Below are 19,588 nucleotides of genomic sequence, written 5' to 3'. Positions count from 1 at the left end.
GCCTAAAAGACACTTTCAGAATCCTGGCCCTGGGTCTTCCCTTGTCCAGTCCCCTGTTAGCCCAGTCACTTGTTTTTCTGTGTGATTTTTTTCTCTTCTCCCAGTGACCTTTCCTTAAGTTTTCAGTGTAAGTGGATTTATTATAACCAGCCCTGGGTCCCAGGAGCTCACAGTGACTTCCTCTGCGGTGAACCATCAGCCCTAATGATAAAGTGGATTAATTTGGTCCAGGTAGGTGTATCCAGATAGGCAGTCTTGTCATGAATTAGCATTTCCTTATCTAGACAGAGTCCAGCGTTCAAAAGATACTGGGGACTTTAGGGAGGCTGGCATGTACGGTTGTTGAATGTGAGCCACGTTGGCCTCAAAAGTGTTAAGGGACAGTGTGGAAGGCCCCAAATCATAACCGTCAGACTGGGCAGGGAACCTTGAGTTCTGACGACCCGCCCTGAGGACCAGTCATGGACTCTTCCCATTCGATCATGTCCACACGTAATGCTTGGGCTCTTACTTAATGTCTACTTGCTTAAGAAGGCCAAGTGTTCTTTTTCGGTCATTAAAACCTGCGAAGACCCCTGCTTGTTAACTGTGCCTGATGAGGAGGAGTTTGCATGGTAATGGACTTAGTTTATGAGGCAGGTTGCAGGGTGAAAAGTGCCTGGTGAAGCTTGGCCACCTTCCCTAAGCTTTCTCTTCCATTTCAGGCTTTCTGAGATAGAAAGCAAAGGGGGAGGTTATTACATACCTTGAAAGGATCTAACAAGGGGCAGAGATGAGCACTGCTGGGTTAACACCACAGGACATGCCCTTGTGGCAGTGAACAAAGGCTTATTTTATGTGGGAAGGGCAGGCACTGCATTTTTGTTTTCATGGTGCCTTTGACCATAATGTTCTTTGCAGACTGTGTGTCCATCTCAAAGAATACAGTTGATCCTAGGGGCGCCTGGTGGCTCAGTCGGTTGAGTGTCAACTCTTGATTTCTGCTCAGGTCATGATCGCAGGGTCATGGGATTGAGCCCTATGTTCCATGCTCAGCGCAGAGCCTGCTTAAGATTCTCATATTCTCTCTCTCTCTCTCTCTCTCTCCCTCTCCCTCTCCCTCTCCCTCTCTCTCTCTCTCCCTCCCCTTCTCTCTCTTTCTCTTTCTTGCTCTTTCTCTCTTTCTCTGCCCCCCTCTCATTCTACTCCCTCCTCCCCTGGCCTTCTGCCCTTGTCCTTATCTGTTCTCTCTCTAAAACAAAACAAAACAAAACAAAACAACCAAACAAACAGTTGACCCTAAACAACATGGGGGTTTAGGGGCACTACCCCTCCTTCCCCCACTCCTGTGCGCAGTGGAAGATTTGCATGTTATTTTTTACTCCCCCCAAACCACTAATAGCCTATTGGTGACTGAAGCCTTACTGATAACAAATAGTCGACTAACACATATTTTGAATGCTATATGCATTATATACTGTATTATAATAAAGGAAGCTAGAGAAAAGAAAATGTTACAACCATAAGGAAGAGAAAATACACTTACAGTACCGTTTGGTATTTTTCAAAGAAAATTCACATGTAAGTGGACCTGCACAGTCAGTCCTGTGGTGTTCAAGGGTAAAGTGCAGATTGTTTGGTCCCATTCATGAAGAAGAGAGTCACATCCACTGAATTTAGAGGAACAAGTGCATATCTGGGTTTGGGGATTTTTTTTTTCCCCTTTAAGGAATCCAGACCTTAAATTCCTGTGTGTGTGTGTGTGTGTGTGTGTGTGTGTGTGTGTGTGTGTGTGTGTGTGTGAGAGAGAGAGAGAGAGAGAGAGAGAGAGAGAGAGAGAGAGAAACTATACCTGTTCAGCTCATGAAGAGAGTATCAAATGTATTGACTTCTAAAAAACAAATCCTGGGCACCTGGCTGGCTCAGTCAGTAGAGCATGCGACTCTTGATCTTGGGATTGTGAATTCAAGCTCCGTGTTGGGCATACAGATTACTTTTTAAAAATCCTCATAAATGTATGGAAAGATATATTTGAATTTGGTTATTTTTCAAATAAGCACCTTTCTTTTCTGGTATAGGAAGAGCTACAGGCAGCTTTTTGATAGGGAAATTATCAGATTGTGTGCTTTTGTGAATGGACCTATCTTTCCAGGGTGAACACCCTGGTCTCAATGTTGGATGAGAGCCTGTGGGGTCCCCGTTGCCCGCAAGGGCCTCGTGTGTTCACCATGGGATTCACTTGGCATTTGCAGCTGGAGTGCTGGCCTTGCTGTTCTTGGAGAGCATGGGAGGCAGCCCCAAATGCTGGAGGAGATTGAGGGGTTATTAATGAAATTCCTTGGAGGTTGTTCCATGGATTCCCCCTTGAATATGAGCTCCTTGAGGACAGGAGTCCAGCCTGGGTCTGCTCTGTGTTCCCCACAGGTCAGGCTCATAGTTTGTGTGGGTCAGCACAGGGTGTGTTGAGAAAATGCACAAGCCTGGCCTTTGCTGGGGCCTTGGGTTGTATCTTTGCTCCCCAAGGAGCCAACCCCAGAACTTCTCAGTGGACCTCTGTTAGGATAATTGTAGGAGGGGAAGAGGCTTTGAGGTTGCTCTGTCACCCACCCTGGTTGTAGATTGTGCAGAACATGAAAATGTCTATTTACTGGCCGTCTGAAAATATTGTTCCACAAAAGAAGGCTCAGAGTGTAACAGAATCTGTTGAGATTTCCAGGATCTGAAACCTATGCTTTATTTCTGCCTGTGGATATAAATTAGGCCTAATGACAATTTAGGAGTGCATACTTAAGTTAATATTTGACTTTTGATTTAAAAAGTCAGAACATTATCCAGAGATCAACAGACTAAACATTTCAGTGACTCCCTTCTAGCTGTGGAGGAGAATACTGGTGTTAAGTGAGAAGGTTGGGGGTGCTGATTTCATAGATGACCAATGCATCAGCAAAGGTGCCACGTAGTTATGCTTAGAGGGTATAGGTAGGTGTTGAAGGAGCATGTGCTGCGCGTGGGCTCAGGCACAAGGCATTTTGAGTGCCCTGGCTACTGACTGGGGTTGGAGGAGGGGCCAGAGCTAGGACAGCCAGCCTAATCCTAGCCAGTTGGGCTGGGGTGAGGGAATGGTGGGGGAGGTGCCAGGTCAGAGTGCAGCCTCAGTGGGGGGCACTGGAGTGTCATGAAAAACCCAGTAGCAGGGTGCCTGGGTGGTTCTTTTGGTTGAGTGTCCAACTTTGGCTCAGGTCATGATCTCAGGGTTCACGAGTTCAAGCCCCGTGTCAGGCTCTGTGCTGTCAGCTCGGAGTCTGGAGCCTGTTTCGGTTTCTGTGTCTCCCTGTCTCTCTGCCTCTCCCCCACTCGCACTGTCTCTTTCTCAAAAAAAAAAAAAAAAAAAAGGTAGCTACTGATCATTTTTTGTCCTGTGCCAGGGACTCTCTGTTTCTTAGTTATTCTCCTTTTCCTATTTCGTAGATGAGGAAACTGAGGCTCAAAGGTTAAGGACTTTTCTAAATATCCAAAGCCCCTGAACTCCAGGACTGAAATCTGAGTTTGTCTGACTCCGAGTGCATGGTCCTTGTGGAAGTCCACCTGCCTCTGGATGGGGAATGCGGGGGGCCCGATCCCCGAGAACTGTGATGTGGGGGGGGGTATGACTGACTGGGCATCTGCCCTATACCAGCCTGGGACTCTGCACCAAACAGATTTAGTACCCAGAAGTGCTGTGCTGCAACTGAGGGTCCAGATGGGTCAAAACCACAGCTGCAAGGTGTTGTCACAGGGGCCCTGGGATAGCTGAGTCCCTGCAGTTATAGGGCTGCGCACAACAGTCCCCCTTAGTAATGAATTGGCCACTTATAAACTATAAAATCAGTTCCCATCCCCCTCAGCACCTGTGGACCCTCTCAGGTTAAGACCATTGTCTCCTCACAACCATTGCCTCAGATCTGGGCTGACTGTTAGAAATCTGGGAATATGATGGAAATGGAAATTTACTGTAAGTCAATTGCAGAGTGACACTGCAGATCTTGCAAAAGGTCCAGTGTGTCAGGAAGACACTGAAGGTAGCGTTATAGAACTCTTGGTGCTCCCACACGGACAAATGAAGGTCTGAGAGAATGCCCGTTTACTGTTGAAGAGCAAAGACTGTTCTAGATGACTGCTTTAGAAAGGATTTGATACCGAAAGATTAAGAAAGGTTCTTCAAAAATTGATGAAGCCCTTGAATAGTTGGCAAAAATGACCTTTCTGATTATCTTATTAAAAGTAAAACATAAAGCGAAAGGTAGTTGTTCAGAAAAAGTACACACAAGACAGAAGTTAAAACATGTTTCATTTCTTGTTCTTTAGGACAAATTAGAACATGGTTATAACTGCATGTTCTTAACCTAATTTTATCAAATGTATTATAAAATAGGCTTATCCTTCTCATTTTAGTCCCTTTTTTTCAAAGTAAAGACCCAATCGGATTTTTTCTATCCACCCTCCTCAGCCAAACCATTTATTATGAAATGATGGTCTTTGTTCAAATGGATTGATTGTAAAGTTACCAGCCATCATGCAACCCTGGTCCCTATACCAGATATTCTGTTAACTAGGACCTGTTTTTATTTTAATCTGGCAAAAGAAACTAGATTAAGGAGGTTTTAGCAGATGGTTTGCAATTCTTTAGCAGCCCGGAAGAGTCCATATTTTGCCTAATCGTGCCTTGATATCTATTCTTACTGGTGTGTGAGAAACTCTCCCAAAGGAGTAATGTCTTCCAGAGATCACAACTTTTTTTTTTTAATCACATCCTAATGATTTTCAGATTTTATTTAACATGATTTTAAAATTTAGTATTTATCAGTTAACCTGGTTCAGACAACTGATATTTGAATACTTAACAGTATTATCTAATGCTTTAGAAAAACTGCACACAGTATCCAAGTTATATACTGTAAGAGGCACCTTGTCTTTTTTGAGGGAATCACAGCATAAAAGAACCACCTTCCCTGATCACCACAAAGCGGCCCTATTAACCAGGGAGAATGCTCAGGACTCAGCAAGGCAAGATGGGCTTGGCATTCAGGGTGCAGGCTGGGAACATGGCAGCCTCTTTAAGATAGCTCGTGTCCAGTCTTTTTTTTTTTATTTTTTAGAACAGTTTCAGATTTACAGAAATGTGTGATCCATTTTACAATGCAGTTTTAACTCCTAGGTTTTTCCCTCTCTCTGCAGACGTCGCCTCATTTCCCAGAGATCATCCTTGGAAACCCTGGAAGATATTGAGGAGAATGCCCCTCTACGGAGGTAAGTTTTTACTGTTGCATGTAAATGGCCTGCATTACAATACAGCAAAGTTTGATATTTTTTTTTTTTTTTTTTTTTGTCCTTGGTCTACAGAATTAAAATTTTTAAATAATGGCCTCATCTCCAGACTCATAGTTTGGAAATCCCAACCCTGAGGACCATTGGGGCACTATTAAATCTCAGTTATGTATTGGAAAAGCGCAGTTTGCATGTGGATTTGGGTGCTGTTTGCTTTTCAATTTGAAAGCTGCTTCTTGATGAAGACGAGCCCATTATTGTCTCAGCTTTCTTAGGTTCAGTGACACAGTAATCACAGTCCTGGACTTCATTAGCAAGTGCCATCAGTAGTTGCTGGGGAAACTCAATTAGGATCGCCCTGGGGGCTTCTTTGGGGCTGAAAGTGATTTTTCCATTGGGATTAGAAAGGTGCTTGCGAGGCATCTGTGTTTGGGTGACAGCAGTTGCTGAGCTGTGCCAGGCCTCTGGCAGCTTTCCTTCCTCTAATCCTGCACCTTACCACCAACCCCTTTCTGTGCCTTGGTACCCCTGGCCCTCCGTCAGTGAAGGAGACCGTATTCACACAGGACTTCTCCTTTAGTCTTTGCAGCAGGGGAGCTAGGTTGGCCTGCTCCCGAAGGAGGTGAGGCAGCCTAGAACACGGTGGCTTCACAGGGCATGCGCCAAGGTTTCACGGGGCATGCGTGGCTGATGGCGCAGAGGGAGGCCCGCGGGAGAACGTGCGTTCCCATTGGCTCGCACCAGCTTCCGGAATCCTTGTCTGCATACCTTGTCCTTTAGGCCCTGGCTATGGCAGGGGAGTGCGGGCATTTGGGAGGGTGCCGGCATAGGTCTCACCCTGGAGCCGTTCCCTTTCCCGCCGGAGGTTTCACTCCCGGGTTAGTCCTGTCCACAGACCTCCTGGATGGAATGTGGAGCATAGACAGGTGGGGGGATCTGATCGAAAGTATTGGGTGACTGTGAGTCTCGCCGGTGATGTCATCCCAAAGAGAAAGTCCGGGCCACTTTCGAAGTCTTTCTGAAAACGTACGTAACCTCTGGGATCATCGTAGGGTGAGCGTGTGGCTGTGGGATTAATGTGGCTTGGGTGCAAGTGTTCTTCTATCCCTTACTATTAAATGTTGAGAGAAGCTCTTTCCTGAAGTAGCCGTACAAAAAGCTGCATGAAAAGTCCACTTAAGGAGCTGGCTCTGGTCCAGAGTAATCCTCGAGAGTGGAGGAGAGAGGTTCTCAGGTGGCACTGAGCGGCTTTGGCATTTGGGCAGGTAAGGTCACTCCTGCCACAAACGGGAAATCAATGAGTAGCACTAAAAAGCTCCTGGTATTTCTAGAGGCTGTGAGAAGCCTCGGTTAAAGCAGTGTGATAGCTGTGAGTCAAGGAAAACCAGGTAAAAAAAATGTTACTGCATCCTTGGGGATTCCAGGTGGTTACAGCAGGGGTGGGGGAGGGCGAGGAGGAACTACGCGCTGTGTTTCTGGTCACGTGTCACGTTTCTGGTCACATGCTGCTTGGTCACCTCTGTACCCTCCTCTCAGAATCTCTCAGGCTGATCCTCTGCACTCTACCCCTCAGCCCTACCATACCACGTTTGAGCATACTGAAAAGGGCTTATCTGCCTTAACTATAACTTTATCCAATGCTTACTTATAGAATACTATACTTAAATTCCAAAAAGTCTCATGTAAATATAAAATTTAAAAAACAAGTCTGAAACCAAAGGAATTTGGGCAGTTTGAGAAGGCTTTATTTTCCCTATTAGACTTTTCTGAACTTAAAAAAAGTTTAATATTCACTTAGAAATTATGAACACTGGGTGATGTATGGAATTGTTGAGTCAGTATATTGTACACCTGAAACTAATGTAACACTGTTAATTATACTAGAATTAAAAATAATAACTACCTTAGAAATGTACTTATTCCTAGGAAGTAAAATTGACATGGTATAGAAGGGATGTTGGTTTGGGAGTCAGGGGGCCTGAATTCTTGGTCTGATCCTTCTACTAGCTGGTTACGGCCTTGGACATTTTTTTTAGCTTCTCTGGGGCCTCAGTTTTCCCATCTGTAAAATGGGAGGGGAAATTGATCTCTAAGGTCCTCTCCAGCTCCCAATTTTGTGAAATGAATGTACCAGTAATGACACTGAACTGTTTTGGGAACTGTGGGGGTGGAAGGCTATTAGCCCAACTTGCTTTTAAACTCAGCACATTGAACAAATGGCTGCAAGGCATCTATTAAAAACCTTTTGCATAATTAAGTGTATCCTGTAATCAGTGCTAACAAGAAAGAGCTAATCTTTCATTAAATTAGTTTTTAATTTAATTCTATCCTAATTTAATTTTGCATCACTTAAAATGTATGTTTTTAAATGGGTACTGAAATTAATTCGTTCTTTGCTTAACCTGCCACAAGCTGAGTGCTTAGTCTTCCAGTTTCCTTGGCAATTGTTGCTAATGCCACAGTTCTCTTTTAAAGCATTTCTTAGATTCTCTGGTGGTTGAGTTGAATGCTTTAAAAAAAAAAATGCATGACAACAAACAACTTGCTGAAGGAGAGGCTGGATTAATAGCATATTCCCTTATAATCATGTGCTGATGTGTTATCTTTTTCAAAGGCTTGCTTGTCTCTGGCACATCACAGTTTGCTAGTAAGTTAGGGTCCTGCACCTACCTAGAATGAATTAAGCATTCACAGAGTGTTTAGACTGAGGAGTTTTCCGCCTGCCTGGTGGTTACCTTGTATCCTAGTATTAAGGACTTGGGACATTGCTACCAGGTGCCCAGAAAAACCTCAGTTCAGTGGTGGCAAATTTGGCAGCTGTCTCCACCTGCTCCTATTTTCCAGCCTGTCTCAGTTGGCTACTGCACCATAAAGTGTTAACTGATGCCTCCTCCCTTCCCTGTGAGTGGCAAAACCACCTGTGGCCCTTTTGCCGCCTTCCAGTTCTAGCAGAAGATTGGGGGGGGGGGGTAGTTTGTGCTCCAACCTGAAGGATAACAAACAGCTCTTCTTTTTGCAGGCATGGGAAGCAGAGAGAAGCTCAGGTCTTCTGTCCTCTGGGCTGGGCTGGGTACCAGCTTCCTGCTGCTGGGGGCAGGAGTACCTATCCACTACCCCCACAGTCTAGCTCTTGGCTCACTGCCCTCCATCTGGGTGGCTCAGGAGGCTCTCCTTTTTGGGAGGAAGCAGGGTAAGGGTGTGAGGACACTCCTGGATACTTAGGCCCTATCCAGAAACCAAAGGAAGCATAACCTTCTGCTTTCAGAGATTCTCCTCTCTCCAGTGGCTATCTCTAGAATCTTCTGCAGTGTGTGTGAGAGACAATTGGGGACCTTGGGTGGGCTGCAGCCTCAAAGAGTCATTTTGGAGGTAGACCTGAGGCAGTTTAGGGTCCTGGGTCTGCCTCCGGGAAGCTGCCCAAAGAAGGCAGAGTGAGGTTCCATGCCCTTGAACCTCAGTAAGACTAAATCTAACTTTGGAACCCTGGATTAGGAAGGGGTTGATGGGTGCCGTCTATTCAAACCCTGCCTGAAGGCCAGGAAGGGAAGCATCTACTAAATACAGGTCTTTAAAAGAATATGTCTTAAATCAAGAATTCAGGACCCTTAGTCACAGCTGCAATTTTAAGAATATAGGAAGCAAATAATAACAAAATATGCATCCTTTGTATCTAATGGTTGGTTAATCACAACACTGAAATTTGTGTATGAATATTTACATGTGTATACACACGTATGAATGTGAATGCTTGTATTTGAATGTGTCAGTGCTTGTATTTGAATGTGTCACTTGACAGTTTATGACTCTCTCCTATGTATTATTAACATTTCATCCTCACAACAACGCCAGGAAGGATCTGAAATCTTACTAGTGATAGGTCAGGGTGTCGGAATTGGTGGTGAGTTTGGGGCTGAAGGAAGGGAAGACTGGTTTCTGAAGTGTCTTGCAGGGCCACACAGGCTCTGAGCATGGTCCACGGACCCTGCCTTGATGTAGTGGACATGACTTGAAGGGAGGCTTTCCTTCCTGTAGACCAAAGGACTGGGAAACCCTGTTTTCCTGATGAAAGCTACCAGATATCTGATCTGATGTCTCTGCTTTAGCCTGTACTGCATCCACTTCAGTATGATTTTTTTTTTTCCTTCAAATTAAATGGAAAAAAAAAAATCATTCTCAGCACTCTCAGGGAATGGCTTCTAGGAAGACTGGCCCTTACTAGAGGCTGGCTAAGGGGGCTTGGAGGGATGTACACCTGAGGTCTGGACTGGGGACAACACCCAGTTTCCTTGAGCTGGGCCCTTAGAGTGGGTATGCAAGTCTGCTAGTTTGCCCGCTCCCCAGTCCTGTACCCTAGCCCGTCCCCACATCCCACCTGCGCTCAACTGTACATCCTTGTTGGGTTATCTTGTTAGTCTTACCTGAAGCCTCAAAGTTCAGAACTGACTAAACTTAGCTGGTGGCCCCAGCCCAGACCTCAGTGTAGCTTTGGGAAGCCAGGCACTGCTACTCCAAAACTCATTCTTGAAGCATAAGGTCCCAGGTACCCAGGCCCCATGGCAGGAGCCAGCCCTTGGGACCCACGGTCAGAAAGGCTTGAGTAAGACAAAAATTTTGGTAGCAAAAACCCAAATAGAAATGTCACGGGGCGCCTGGGTGGCGCAGTCGGTTAAGTGTCCGACTTCAGCCAGGTCACGATCTCATGGTCCGTGAGTTCGAGCCCCGCGTCAGGCTCTGGGCTGATGGCTCAGAGCCTGGAGCCTGTTTCCGATTCTGTGTCTCCCTCTCTCTCTGTCCCTCCCCCGTTCATGCTCTGTCTCTCTCTGTCCCACCAAAAAATAAAAAAAGTTGAAAAAAAATTTAAAAAAAAAAAAAAAAAAAAAAAAAAGAAATGTCACAGCTCCCTTTTTCAAGACAAGACCAAATTTCAAACTCCTGTTTGTTGATTTTTTTTTTTTTTTTTTATTGCTGTTTTGCTTCTTGCAGTTGCCAGGTGAACTTTGAAAAATAGACAAATAAGCTCTTTTTAGCCTGTGGGTCAGTTCTGTTAGTCCTGTAGTGCAAGCAAATGCCGTATATTCCAGGAAAAAGGTAATTGGAATTCAAGTCATTTTGTTCAACAAATATTCATTTACAATTTATCTTGAAAACAGAAAGAAAGAAAGAAAGGAAACAGCCACTAGCTGGGCCTCTGCTTCCAGGCATAGTCAAGTTAAGCATTGAAGCAGCTGTCCAGGTGGCTCAGGGCAGAGTCCTGCTACAGAAGAAAAATGATTTGGTGTTGTTTTTAAACTGAATTTTCCAGTGTTTTTCTTCCCCCTCTAAATTCTTTAAATTTACCATTTTCAGTTCCCATTACTGTTGTTGATACAGGAGAATTCTTTTTAAGATGACAAGAAAGAATAATGACTTTGGAATCCGTGTAGGTTATGTTATTGTAACTGAGGACAATAGTTTTCATTAGCTGGCTTTCCAGAGACCCATATAAATTATCATCAGGATTATCAAGGAAGTTGTCTTTCGTTGTTGTTGTTGTTTTTTTTTTTTTTTTTAAAGCTTCCTTGCTTCCAGCCGTATTGTCCTCATTATCCTCAGGGATGATTCAAACCATTTGTCTGGTCTTCCTTCCTGTCTTTTTGTGGAGATGTCTCAGCTGTCCTGCAGGCAACTGACCGGGTTTTTGAAATGACTTTATTTTTCAGATGTCGAACTCTCTCAGGTTCGCCCAGACCAAAGAACTTTAAGAAGATTCATTTTATCAAGAACATGCGGCAGCACGATACCAGGAATGGCAGGTACCACTGTGACAGAAGCTGCCCCACCAGCCTCCCTGTTGTGGGAGGGGAGGGAGGGTCTGGTGTGGATGGGAGGAGGGGGGCCATTTAAACAGCCAGAGCTCTGCAAAGAGAAACCCACACTGTTAAGATGAACAGGACTTCATGGAACCTTCCCAGACTTTTTCTAACCCCCTCCCACCAGAAGTCTATAAAAAATAATGCTGCTTGATAGCGCCCAAAAGCTTGGTGAGAGTTTTAGGTTAACCGCAAATGGAATATTAAATAGCACTCAAATATATTTTTATAGAAAACTGAAGAGAGAAAGTTGCTTTTTTTTCTTTTTCTGCTTTGTTGGGCTTTGTTTTCTTTTTTTTTTTTTTTTTTTTTTCATGAGGGCTACATGCTCTGGTCAGTAAATATCCCATCAGATCTGTGCCTGAACTTGGTTTTGGTGCTAACTTTGCTGACTGTCTTTAGGAAAGCAGAATGACAACTTTGCCAGCAGATTCTTTTTGGGCGCTGATTCGAATGCCTGGGCCTGCTGACATCTGGAGCCCATGTTTCTCCAGCTCTTCCATTGCTCTTTTGGAAAGTACTATTAAATGAAAATTACCGTAATTGAAATTCATATAACCTTGGTATTAAAACTCTCGCAACAAATAGATCAGAATCCTTGTTGCTGGCATGCTTATGACTGAATAGCCACGTCCGTTCATGGGAGCCTGACAACAGCATGGGGACAGAGCCCCATAACTCTCGGGGTCCCTCATGCCCTTTACCTTTTAGGAATGTCTCCCTCCCACTGACCCATGACCTGGAAAGTGGTTTCTCTTGAATGGGAGAGTTAGAGATATCGCCCCAGCAGAGGTCCTGCCACAAAGACCATTTTGTGTTATTGCCTCCTGATATACAGAAAACCGTATGGGCCCTGCTAATCTCTAATCCATACCAAGTGCAAATTGGTAAACAAGTGTGTAGTTAGACTCATGGAATGACTAAGGCCCAGCATACTTGCCTGTTATTTGGTATAAAAAACACTGTATAACCCCCAAAATAACACTGATGATTACAGTTTTTAAAGACTTGTTTTCTTGAAGTTAATATCTGATTTTTTAAACCGACTTAAATAGGGAACATAATTTTACAGCTCTTCCGTGATTTCAGAATAGCAGAACTGCGCTCTTTCATCAAATAATGTTTACGTAGTTAGTGTATATTCCTATTTTAAATAGAGCTTTTAGTGAAAATATACCCGGCTGTCCTCTGTTGCAGAGATTGCTCTGAATTTCTCTCACTGCATCTCACCCTCACGCTTACTGGGCTTTATTCCTTTGACCATAGCGTTTTATTCTTCCTTTGAGGCTCTTAACTTAAACCTCACTCATGCCATTTTTAGTATAATTGCTCATTGTTTATTTACATTTGTGTTCTTTTCATAATCTCTTTAACCATAAAATAAACAGATAGCCTTTAATTCCTAAATCCAGTCAAGACCAAGCCAAAGGAGTGTGCCAAACGGATAGGATAGCCTTCCCCACCTCTCAAGGTGGGGATGCTGTCGAGGTCGCAGAGGCAGCCGACCACCTGGCCTGGTGGGGTAGTGACAGGACGTAGTTAATAAAATGTGTGGCCCGATGGGACTGCCAGCGCACATGACAGAGCCGGCCTTCCCGGCACACCCTTGACCCAGGAACAACATAAACAGTCCAGAAAGCATTCAGTTGCTAGCAGTTTTGCTGGGGAATTTTCAGAGGGAGCCAGGAAGGATTATTAGCTTATCTGAAGATCTGAGAACTGGAATTGATGGCAGGAAAGCAAGCTGAGAGCTGTTGTGGGGCCACAGGCTGTGGTCTGTGCCACGGCCGGTTGTATCTGCCCAGGTAGGAGCTGCTTTTCCTGTGCCAGAGGAAGATGAAAGGGCTGCAGGTGCTCTCCCTCCTTCCTCTGTGTTTTTAGCAAGGGTGTATCGACCTTAGATGGATGAAAGAAAGAACTGGAGAGGGCACCAGGAAGATAATATGGTTTCTGAGGTGACAGAAGGAAATTGTGGTCAAGAGCTGATGAATAGGAGGAGGATATGACCAGCCTTTTGAGAAAGGAAAGGAGAGTTGCCCCCCCCCCCCCCGGGCAGCAGGCATGAGATCGTCCTGGCAGAGGGACATGTGGATGAGCTCTGGTCCAACAGCGGTGGAGAGGAGGGATCCTGGTCATGCTCTTGGAAGAGAGGACTACTGCATCGGCAGGGGTCTCTGAATCTCCCACCTTCCACGTACTGAGGCGCATGCACAACACCACACCAGAGGGTGCATTCCTGCAGCGAGGATCGAACTCAGGTTTCTTGCCTGTGTTGGGAGGAATGAGGCTTTACAGAGAAGGCTGGAGGTGTTCATTAAAGAGCTTGGAGGGCTGTACAGAAAATGGAATGGCCTCAGTACTGGTATCCTGACTCCTCTTTAACTGGGGAAAGAGACTGAGAAGGGGCCTGCAGAGTCCCCAGGCCCAGTCCTGCAGCGGTTCCCACTCATGGTTGTGCCAGCTCCCAAGTCACCTTGTGACCACTGACTAGCACAGACCAGCCTCTCAAGACTGCACCCGCATCTGGGGCCCATTTGCTGCTCTGGAACTGAAGACCTCGGTGTTGAGGCTGCTCTGTCCCCAAGCCCGCTGACCGTGAGACTGAGGCACCAGTATAGATTGGGGGTTTGAGCTCAAAGCTCAGCAAGGACCAGTGCGGCTGACCCCGGGAGAGGAGAGCATCTGTTGTGAGACTCAGTGCCCGACCTGTGAGTGTGAAGCACAGCTTAAGATGAGAAGGAGAAAAACTGAGAACCAAGTATGATAAAAGACCATACTTGCATCCAGCCCAAGTGGGTATAAAATGATCAGTAATATCAAAGGTAATCACTTAGAAACAAACTTTGGGGTCTCGGCCAGCCTCGTGTTCTCCCACTTCTCTCTGTGACATTAGAGGAATCTCTACTGATGTGTGAAACAGAGGTGAGCACCTTCAATGGAAGATGTGGTTCTGATGGAGGATGGAATCTGCTTTAATGAAAAACTATCTTCACCTTCTTCAGAATCAGTGGAGCTTGTGTGACTGGCCTTGGGCACCTGCTGGAAGGCTTTGTGTGCGGATAAAGCACAGAGCACCAAGCTCAGGGTGTTTGGGGGTCATGTTGCAGACCCTTAAGCAAGGTGGGGCTGCGAAGGATGGAGCCTAGGTATAGGTTACAGACCCAGTGATGGAAGCTTCAGCTCTGCCTTTGGGACCACATGCCATCATGAGTTCTTTACCAGCCCTGCATGGTGCTTCAGCTCCTGGCAGCTAGGGGAAGTGGTGAAGGGAGCTGCTGTGCTCTGGTTTCACTTCTGTTCTAACACAAAGACAGGTTGGTGATGGGAAAGTTGTGTCGGACTTGATGTTTGTGAAAAGAAGCAGTGCTTGGCTGGGTTTTAGAAAGATAGATCTCAGAAAATTCAGACTACGAAGTCGATTCTGGTGGCTGCAACCACATGTCCAAAGGGATTATAAAGTATGAGTATCATAAAGTGATAATGGGTAACATTTATGGAGTGTTTACTGGGTACCAGGCTCTAAGTACTTTATTTCATTAACTCAACTCAGGAGGTGTTTGTGGAGTGAGTGGACAGAGGTTTCAAATGACTTTCAGTCTTCAGAACTATGTATTTTGAGGAATGGAAAGAATTTAGAAACACAGATAATCCTTGAAACAATCTTATGAGGAAGGTATTGCTGTTGCGTTAAGTAGAATGATGCCTGCCAGAGATGTCCATATCGTAACCCTGTAAATATGCTGGTTACATGGCAGGGGAGGGGAGGGGGGCTAGGTCTCTGACCAGCTGCCCTTAAAATAACAGGATTATCCTGGATTATCTGGGTTTGCCCAAAGTAATCACTGGCTTCTTAAAGGCAGTAGAGGGAGTCAGGAGAGTCAGTGTCAGAGTGATGTGAGAAAGACTTAACTGGCCATGGCTGGCTTTGAAGATGGAGAAAGGAGCCATAAGCCAAGGAATATGGTGGCCCCTAGAACCTGGAAAAGGCAAGAAAACAGGTACTTTTTTGAGCCTTCCTTCAGTGGGAACTGGCTCTAACCCCTCTGTGTTGGCACCACGAGACCCGTTTCAGAGTTTTTACCACCAGAGTCATAATAACTCCTTTGTTTTAAGCCACTGACTTTGTGATAATTTGTTACTGCAGCCATAGGAAACGAAAACACTCATCATCCCAGTTAACAAGGGAGGAAGCTGGAGTGCATGGCTGGAAAGTAGGGGGTGGAATCCACATCTAGGCATTGGATTTTAAAACTCATTCTCCTAATAAGGGAAAGGTGGGCGATAAAAATCCAAATATAAGACAGCATGTCATGGTGAAATTTGAGAAAACTATTGAATTCTAATTTTTAAAATCCATTAGCTAAAGACTAAAGACTAATAAAGGAATGGCTTAAGAAAACTTATAAGAATAGTGTGAAGGGCCCTAAAGTCCGTAGTGAAGGAAAGACTGATGCAAGAAAAATTGGCACCCTCATACGTAGCTGGTGGGAATGTAAAAGCCACTACGGAAGACAGTTTGGCAGTTCCTCAAGAAGTTAAACATAAAATTACCTTATGACCCAGCAATTCTTCTACCAGGTTAATGCCTAAAGGAATTCAAAAGAGGAACTCAAACGCCTAGTTGTATGCCCATGGTCATAGCATAGCAACATCATTTACAACAGCCCAAAGGTGGAAACAACCTCAGTGTCCATGAGCAGATAAGTGGATAAACAAAATATGGTATGTTCATACAAAGGAATATTATTCAGCCGTAATAAGGAATGAAGTGCTGATACATGCTATGATATGTATAAACCCTGAAAACATTATGCTGACCGAAATAAGACACAAAAGTTAAATAGTGTATGATTCCATTTATACAGAATACCCAGAATAGGTAAATTTATAGACAGTAGCAGATGAACAGTTACCAGGGACTGGGTGAAGGGACACAGAGTTGCTGTTTGGGGCAATGGGAAGGTTTTGGAAATAGTGGTGATGATGGCACAGTATTGTGCACGTACTTAACGATGCTAGATTGTACGCCGAAAAATGGTCAAATGTATATTACATATAAATATAATGTATTTTGTGCCAATAAAAGAAAATGCCAGCGATAGCTATGGTCCTTTTAAAACCATATTCAAAAGAGGGAGGGGAGGGATGGTAAACTTCTTGGGGCTAATGGTACAAGGACAGAGCAAATGTCCGCTGCTGGCTGTTTTAGCTTCAAGTACAGCTGTGAAGTACAGACTCTAAACAGAGCAGTGTTCTCGGAGCAGTGTTCTCAGCATACTGGAGGCACTCAGGAAACAGATATCATTTATTGTGGAAGAAGCAAATGGAGAAGCCTTACATTTTAAGTGAGTTCTAGTCTTTGGGACTAGATCCCAGGAAATGGAAAGAATTCAGAAACACAGATGATCTTTAAGATGCCATGGAGAATAAAAGAAGTTCTAAGTCGAATGGCAGCCAGATGTTGCCTTCAAAAAGTCAAAAAGAGACTAAGGTGGTAGCAGAGGGTGAGTTCTAATAATCACAGGCTAGCAAGCAAGCCCAGAGCAGATTGCGAGCAAAGCTCTGGAAGGGACTGGGAAGCAGATGGTTTTCAGAAGTCAGCATGACTTCACTGAGAAAAAGTCATGCTAAGTTAACTTCATCTCTGTATTGATGGAATAACTAGGGTAGTAAATGAGAAGACTGCCATAGACATGACATTTCTTGATCTCGGAGAAATGTTAGACTGTTCGTCATTATCACACATGCCAGCGTTTGCTGGGTGATTGTGAAGCTGGAGAACCTGCAGGCAGCGGGAAGTTGTTAGCCGGCTCTAGTCAGCCTGAAGGGAGGTTGAAGAAGAATAGCACATGGTATTCCCTTGAGCGTATTGCCTCCTCTGCAGAGGGAAGGCCAGTACGCCTCAAACGGGAGACCAAAGGCAGGAAGAGAAGGAGGATGTGTTACAGATGAGGACCACGCAACTCAGCCCCACAATCGCTGGAAATGCTAGGCCCAGCTCACCGAGATTAAACCCAGCAGGGATAATAAATGCAGTCGAGGTAGATGATCATTTACAGTACAGGATAAAGGCTTTTCACAAGTTTGTGTGAAAAATCTTGTGGAATTTAGATAGACCGTGTTTTCCAGAGGGCCTAGCAGTGTGTTGGAACTACAGAGTGAGCTAATTAACTTGTCCTAATGGAGGGAAATGTATCACTTTCACACCCAGCCTGGGTCAGTCCCATCTGCCATGTTGCGATCAGCCTGAGTGCCCTGTTTTAGAACACTGGATTTGTATTGGGATGGCCTCACTGCAGCGGACTAGGATTTTCTAAGCCCCTTCTTTACGGAAGGATGGATGATTACGTGTAGCAAATGGGAACAGCCAGGTTGTCCATCTCGTTTCAGTGAACTGCCTTATATATAAACAGCCATTTTGAGGGAAGGAGACATGTGCATCCAGACAGAAGGTGCCGGTAGAGTAGTTCCTTAACTACACAGAATGCAGAGTGATACCCGTAGAGGTACTGGCCTGCCCTGTGCTGGGACTGCTTCAGGTGATGGGATGTATCTGTAAATGAAGCAGACAAAGATCCCGCTTTAAGGACTTACTGGCTAGCTGGGGAGGCAGCCAAGAAAACCTGTCCTGTCAGAGATGGGACAGATGTGCTGTGGAGGAAAGCTGAAGTAGCTGAGGGGTTGGGGGTGTGGAGACAGGGCGTGTGGTGGGCCAAGGCTTCACTGATGAGGAGACTTTTAAGCAGAGGTCTGAAGGAGGCGAGGGAGCCAACCCTGTGCCGTCCCCGCCAGTGGGGAAGGACATGGAAGGTGGGTGGGACGGCAACTGCGGAGTCACTAAGGCTGGATCGTTCACTGACGAGTGTGTCTGAGGAACTTTAGGAAAGTTGGTGTCGGTGGAGTAGAGACAGGGAGAGAGGAGGAGACAAACCCTGACAAGTCCTGCAGGATAGATTGTGATGATGTCTGCTTTTATTGTCAGCAAGATGAGAGCCATGGAGGGTGCCGAGCAGAGAGGACCAGTGTGGTCTGACTTGCATTTGAACAGGAGCTTAACCAACCATCAAGGGCAAGCATTGCAGGACCTTTTTGGTAACCTTATTCTTACAGAAAATTAAGGGATGTGTATATTTTGTATTGTCTTTTAAAAGAGACAAGTTTTTTCAAAGATTTTTTTAAGATTTATGTATTTTTGATAGCATGAGCAGGGGAGGGGCAGAGAGGGAGACACAGAACCCAAAGCAGGCTCCAGGCTCTAAGCTGTCAGCAATGAGCCCTATGTGGGGCTCAAACCACAAGATCATGACCTGAGCCGAAGTCAGACGCTTAACCAACCGAGCCACCCAGGTGCCCCTGATAATGAAGTTTAAAAATGACTTGAGTGGTGCCTGGGTGCCTTGGTTGGGCGTCCAACTCTTGATTTTAGCTCAGGTCATGATCTCATGGCTCACGGGATCAAGCCTGCTTGGGATTCTCTCTCTTCCCCTTTCTCTGCTCTTCCCCTACTCATTCTGTCTCTCTCAAAATAAACAAACTTCTAAAAATGACTTGAGGCCTCTAGAAAGTTGTTACAGATACATGAGCAAAACCCTCTGTCACAAAAGAGAGGTGACCAGTGATCAACAGTGATCCCATGCCAGAGTGTCTGGAACAGGCCCCCCGAAAATCCTGTGAAGGAGGGTGGTTGGCAAGCGGGATCTGCTGCTGAGTAGAGAAAAGCCAGGTACCCTTCGATTTCCTCTGCATCTGTGCCAAGAGCCCCACTGTCTGCTGGCGACAAGAGGTTAAACACAAGTGAAGACAAACCTCGTCCTCAGGGACAAGATACACCTTTGAAAATGACCAACATTACAAGGCCAGCTAGTACGAGTGGAGAGCTGATTGCTGGGGAGGTAGAACTGGGCCATCGGAATGGAAAGTGGAGCCTCTAAGCCTGAAGATCAAAGACTAGCAGGTGGCCTAGTGACCTTTCAGGAATGTCTTAGTGACCCTCATGGTCCTATTAGGAAAGGACCTTTTCTCCTGGTGCTTCCAGTTCCCGAGCCACAAACATTTGTCTTTGAGAATGATAGGAGACAAGAGCCGTCATTTCAGATGGGCGACCCCCCTCCCTCAGGCGTATAGCCGTTATTTGGCACTGTTTGGAAGTGATCTGGTTTTCAGACGTCTGGCTGCCAAGTACACTGGAAGTGCCCACCTCCTGGGTCTGCTTTGAGAACCATTTCACTCAGAACAGGCAGAGAAATGTTCTTTGCCGTGACTGACTGGGCTGTCTCCTCCTTTGGGAGGAATTTTCAAAGAGGTTTGAAAGGGTTTGAGAATGACAAAGAAGTGAGCTAGACCATTGCGTCTTTAAAGTGTGGACTCAGTAGGAAGGAAAAAATATAAAAGATTTCGGCGCCCTTTATCTGCTTTCCAAAGTCAGTTGGTAAAAGTATGGTAACTGAAGTCAGGTT

General features: G+C 45.3%; 1 protein-coding gene across 3 annotated transcripts in view; it reads left to right on the top strand.

Moving 5' to 3' along the window:
- The window catches only part of CABLES1 (Cdk5 and Abl enzyme substrate 1), a 114,273-nt gene that overhangs the window by 42,984 nt on the left and 51,701 nt on the right, over nt 1-19,588 (top strand). For 2 of the 3 annotated variants that reach the window (XM_049620363.1, XM_049620362.1), the window contains exons 2-3: nt 5,194-5,265; nt 10,983-11,075. In XM_049620363.1, the coding sequence (XP_049476320.1) occupies nt 5,194-5,265; nt 10,983-11,075 (165 nt within the window). Of the gene's footprint in view, nt 1-5,193; nt 5,266-5,645; nt 6,310-10,982; nt 11,076-19,588 lie in introns of those variants that run through there. The other variant, XM_049620364.1, reaches the window with a different exon arrangement.

This window comes from Panthera uncia (assembly GCF_023721935.1).
Source record: "Panthera uncia isolate 11264 chromosome D3 unlocalized genomic scaffold, Puncia_PCG_1.0 HiC_scaffold_8, whole genome shotgun sequence".
Classification (NCBI taxonomy): domain Eukaryota; kingdom Metazoa; phylum Chordata; class Mammalia; order Carnivora; family Felidae; genus Panthera; species Panthera uncia.
This window is presented reverse-complemented; position numbering and strand designations above follow the sequence as displayed.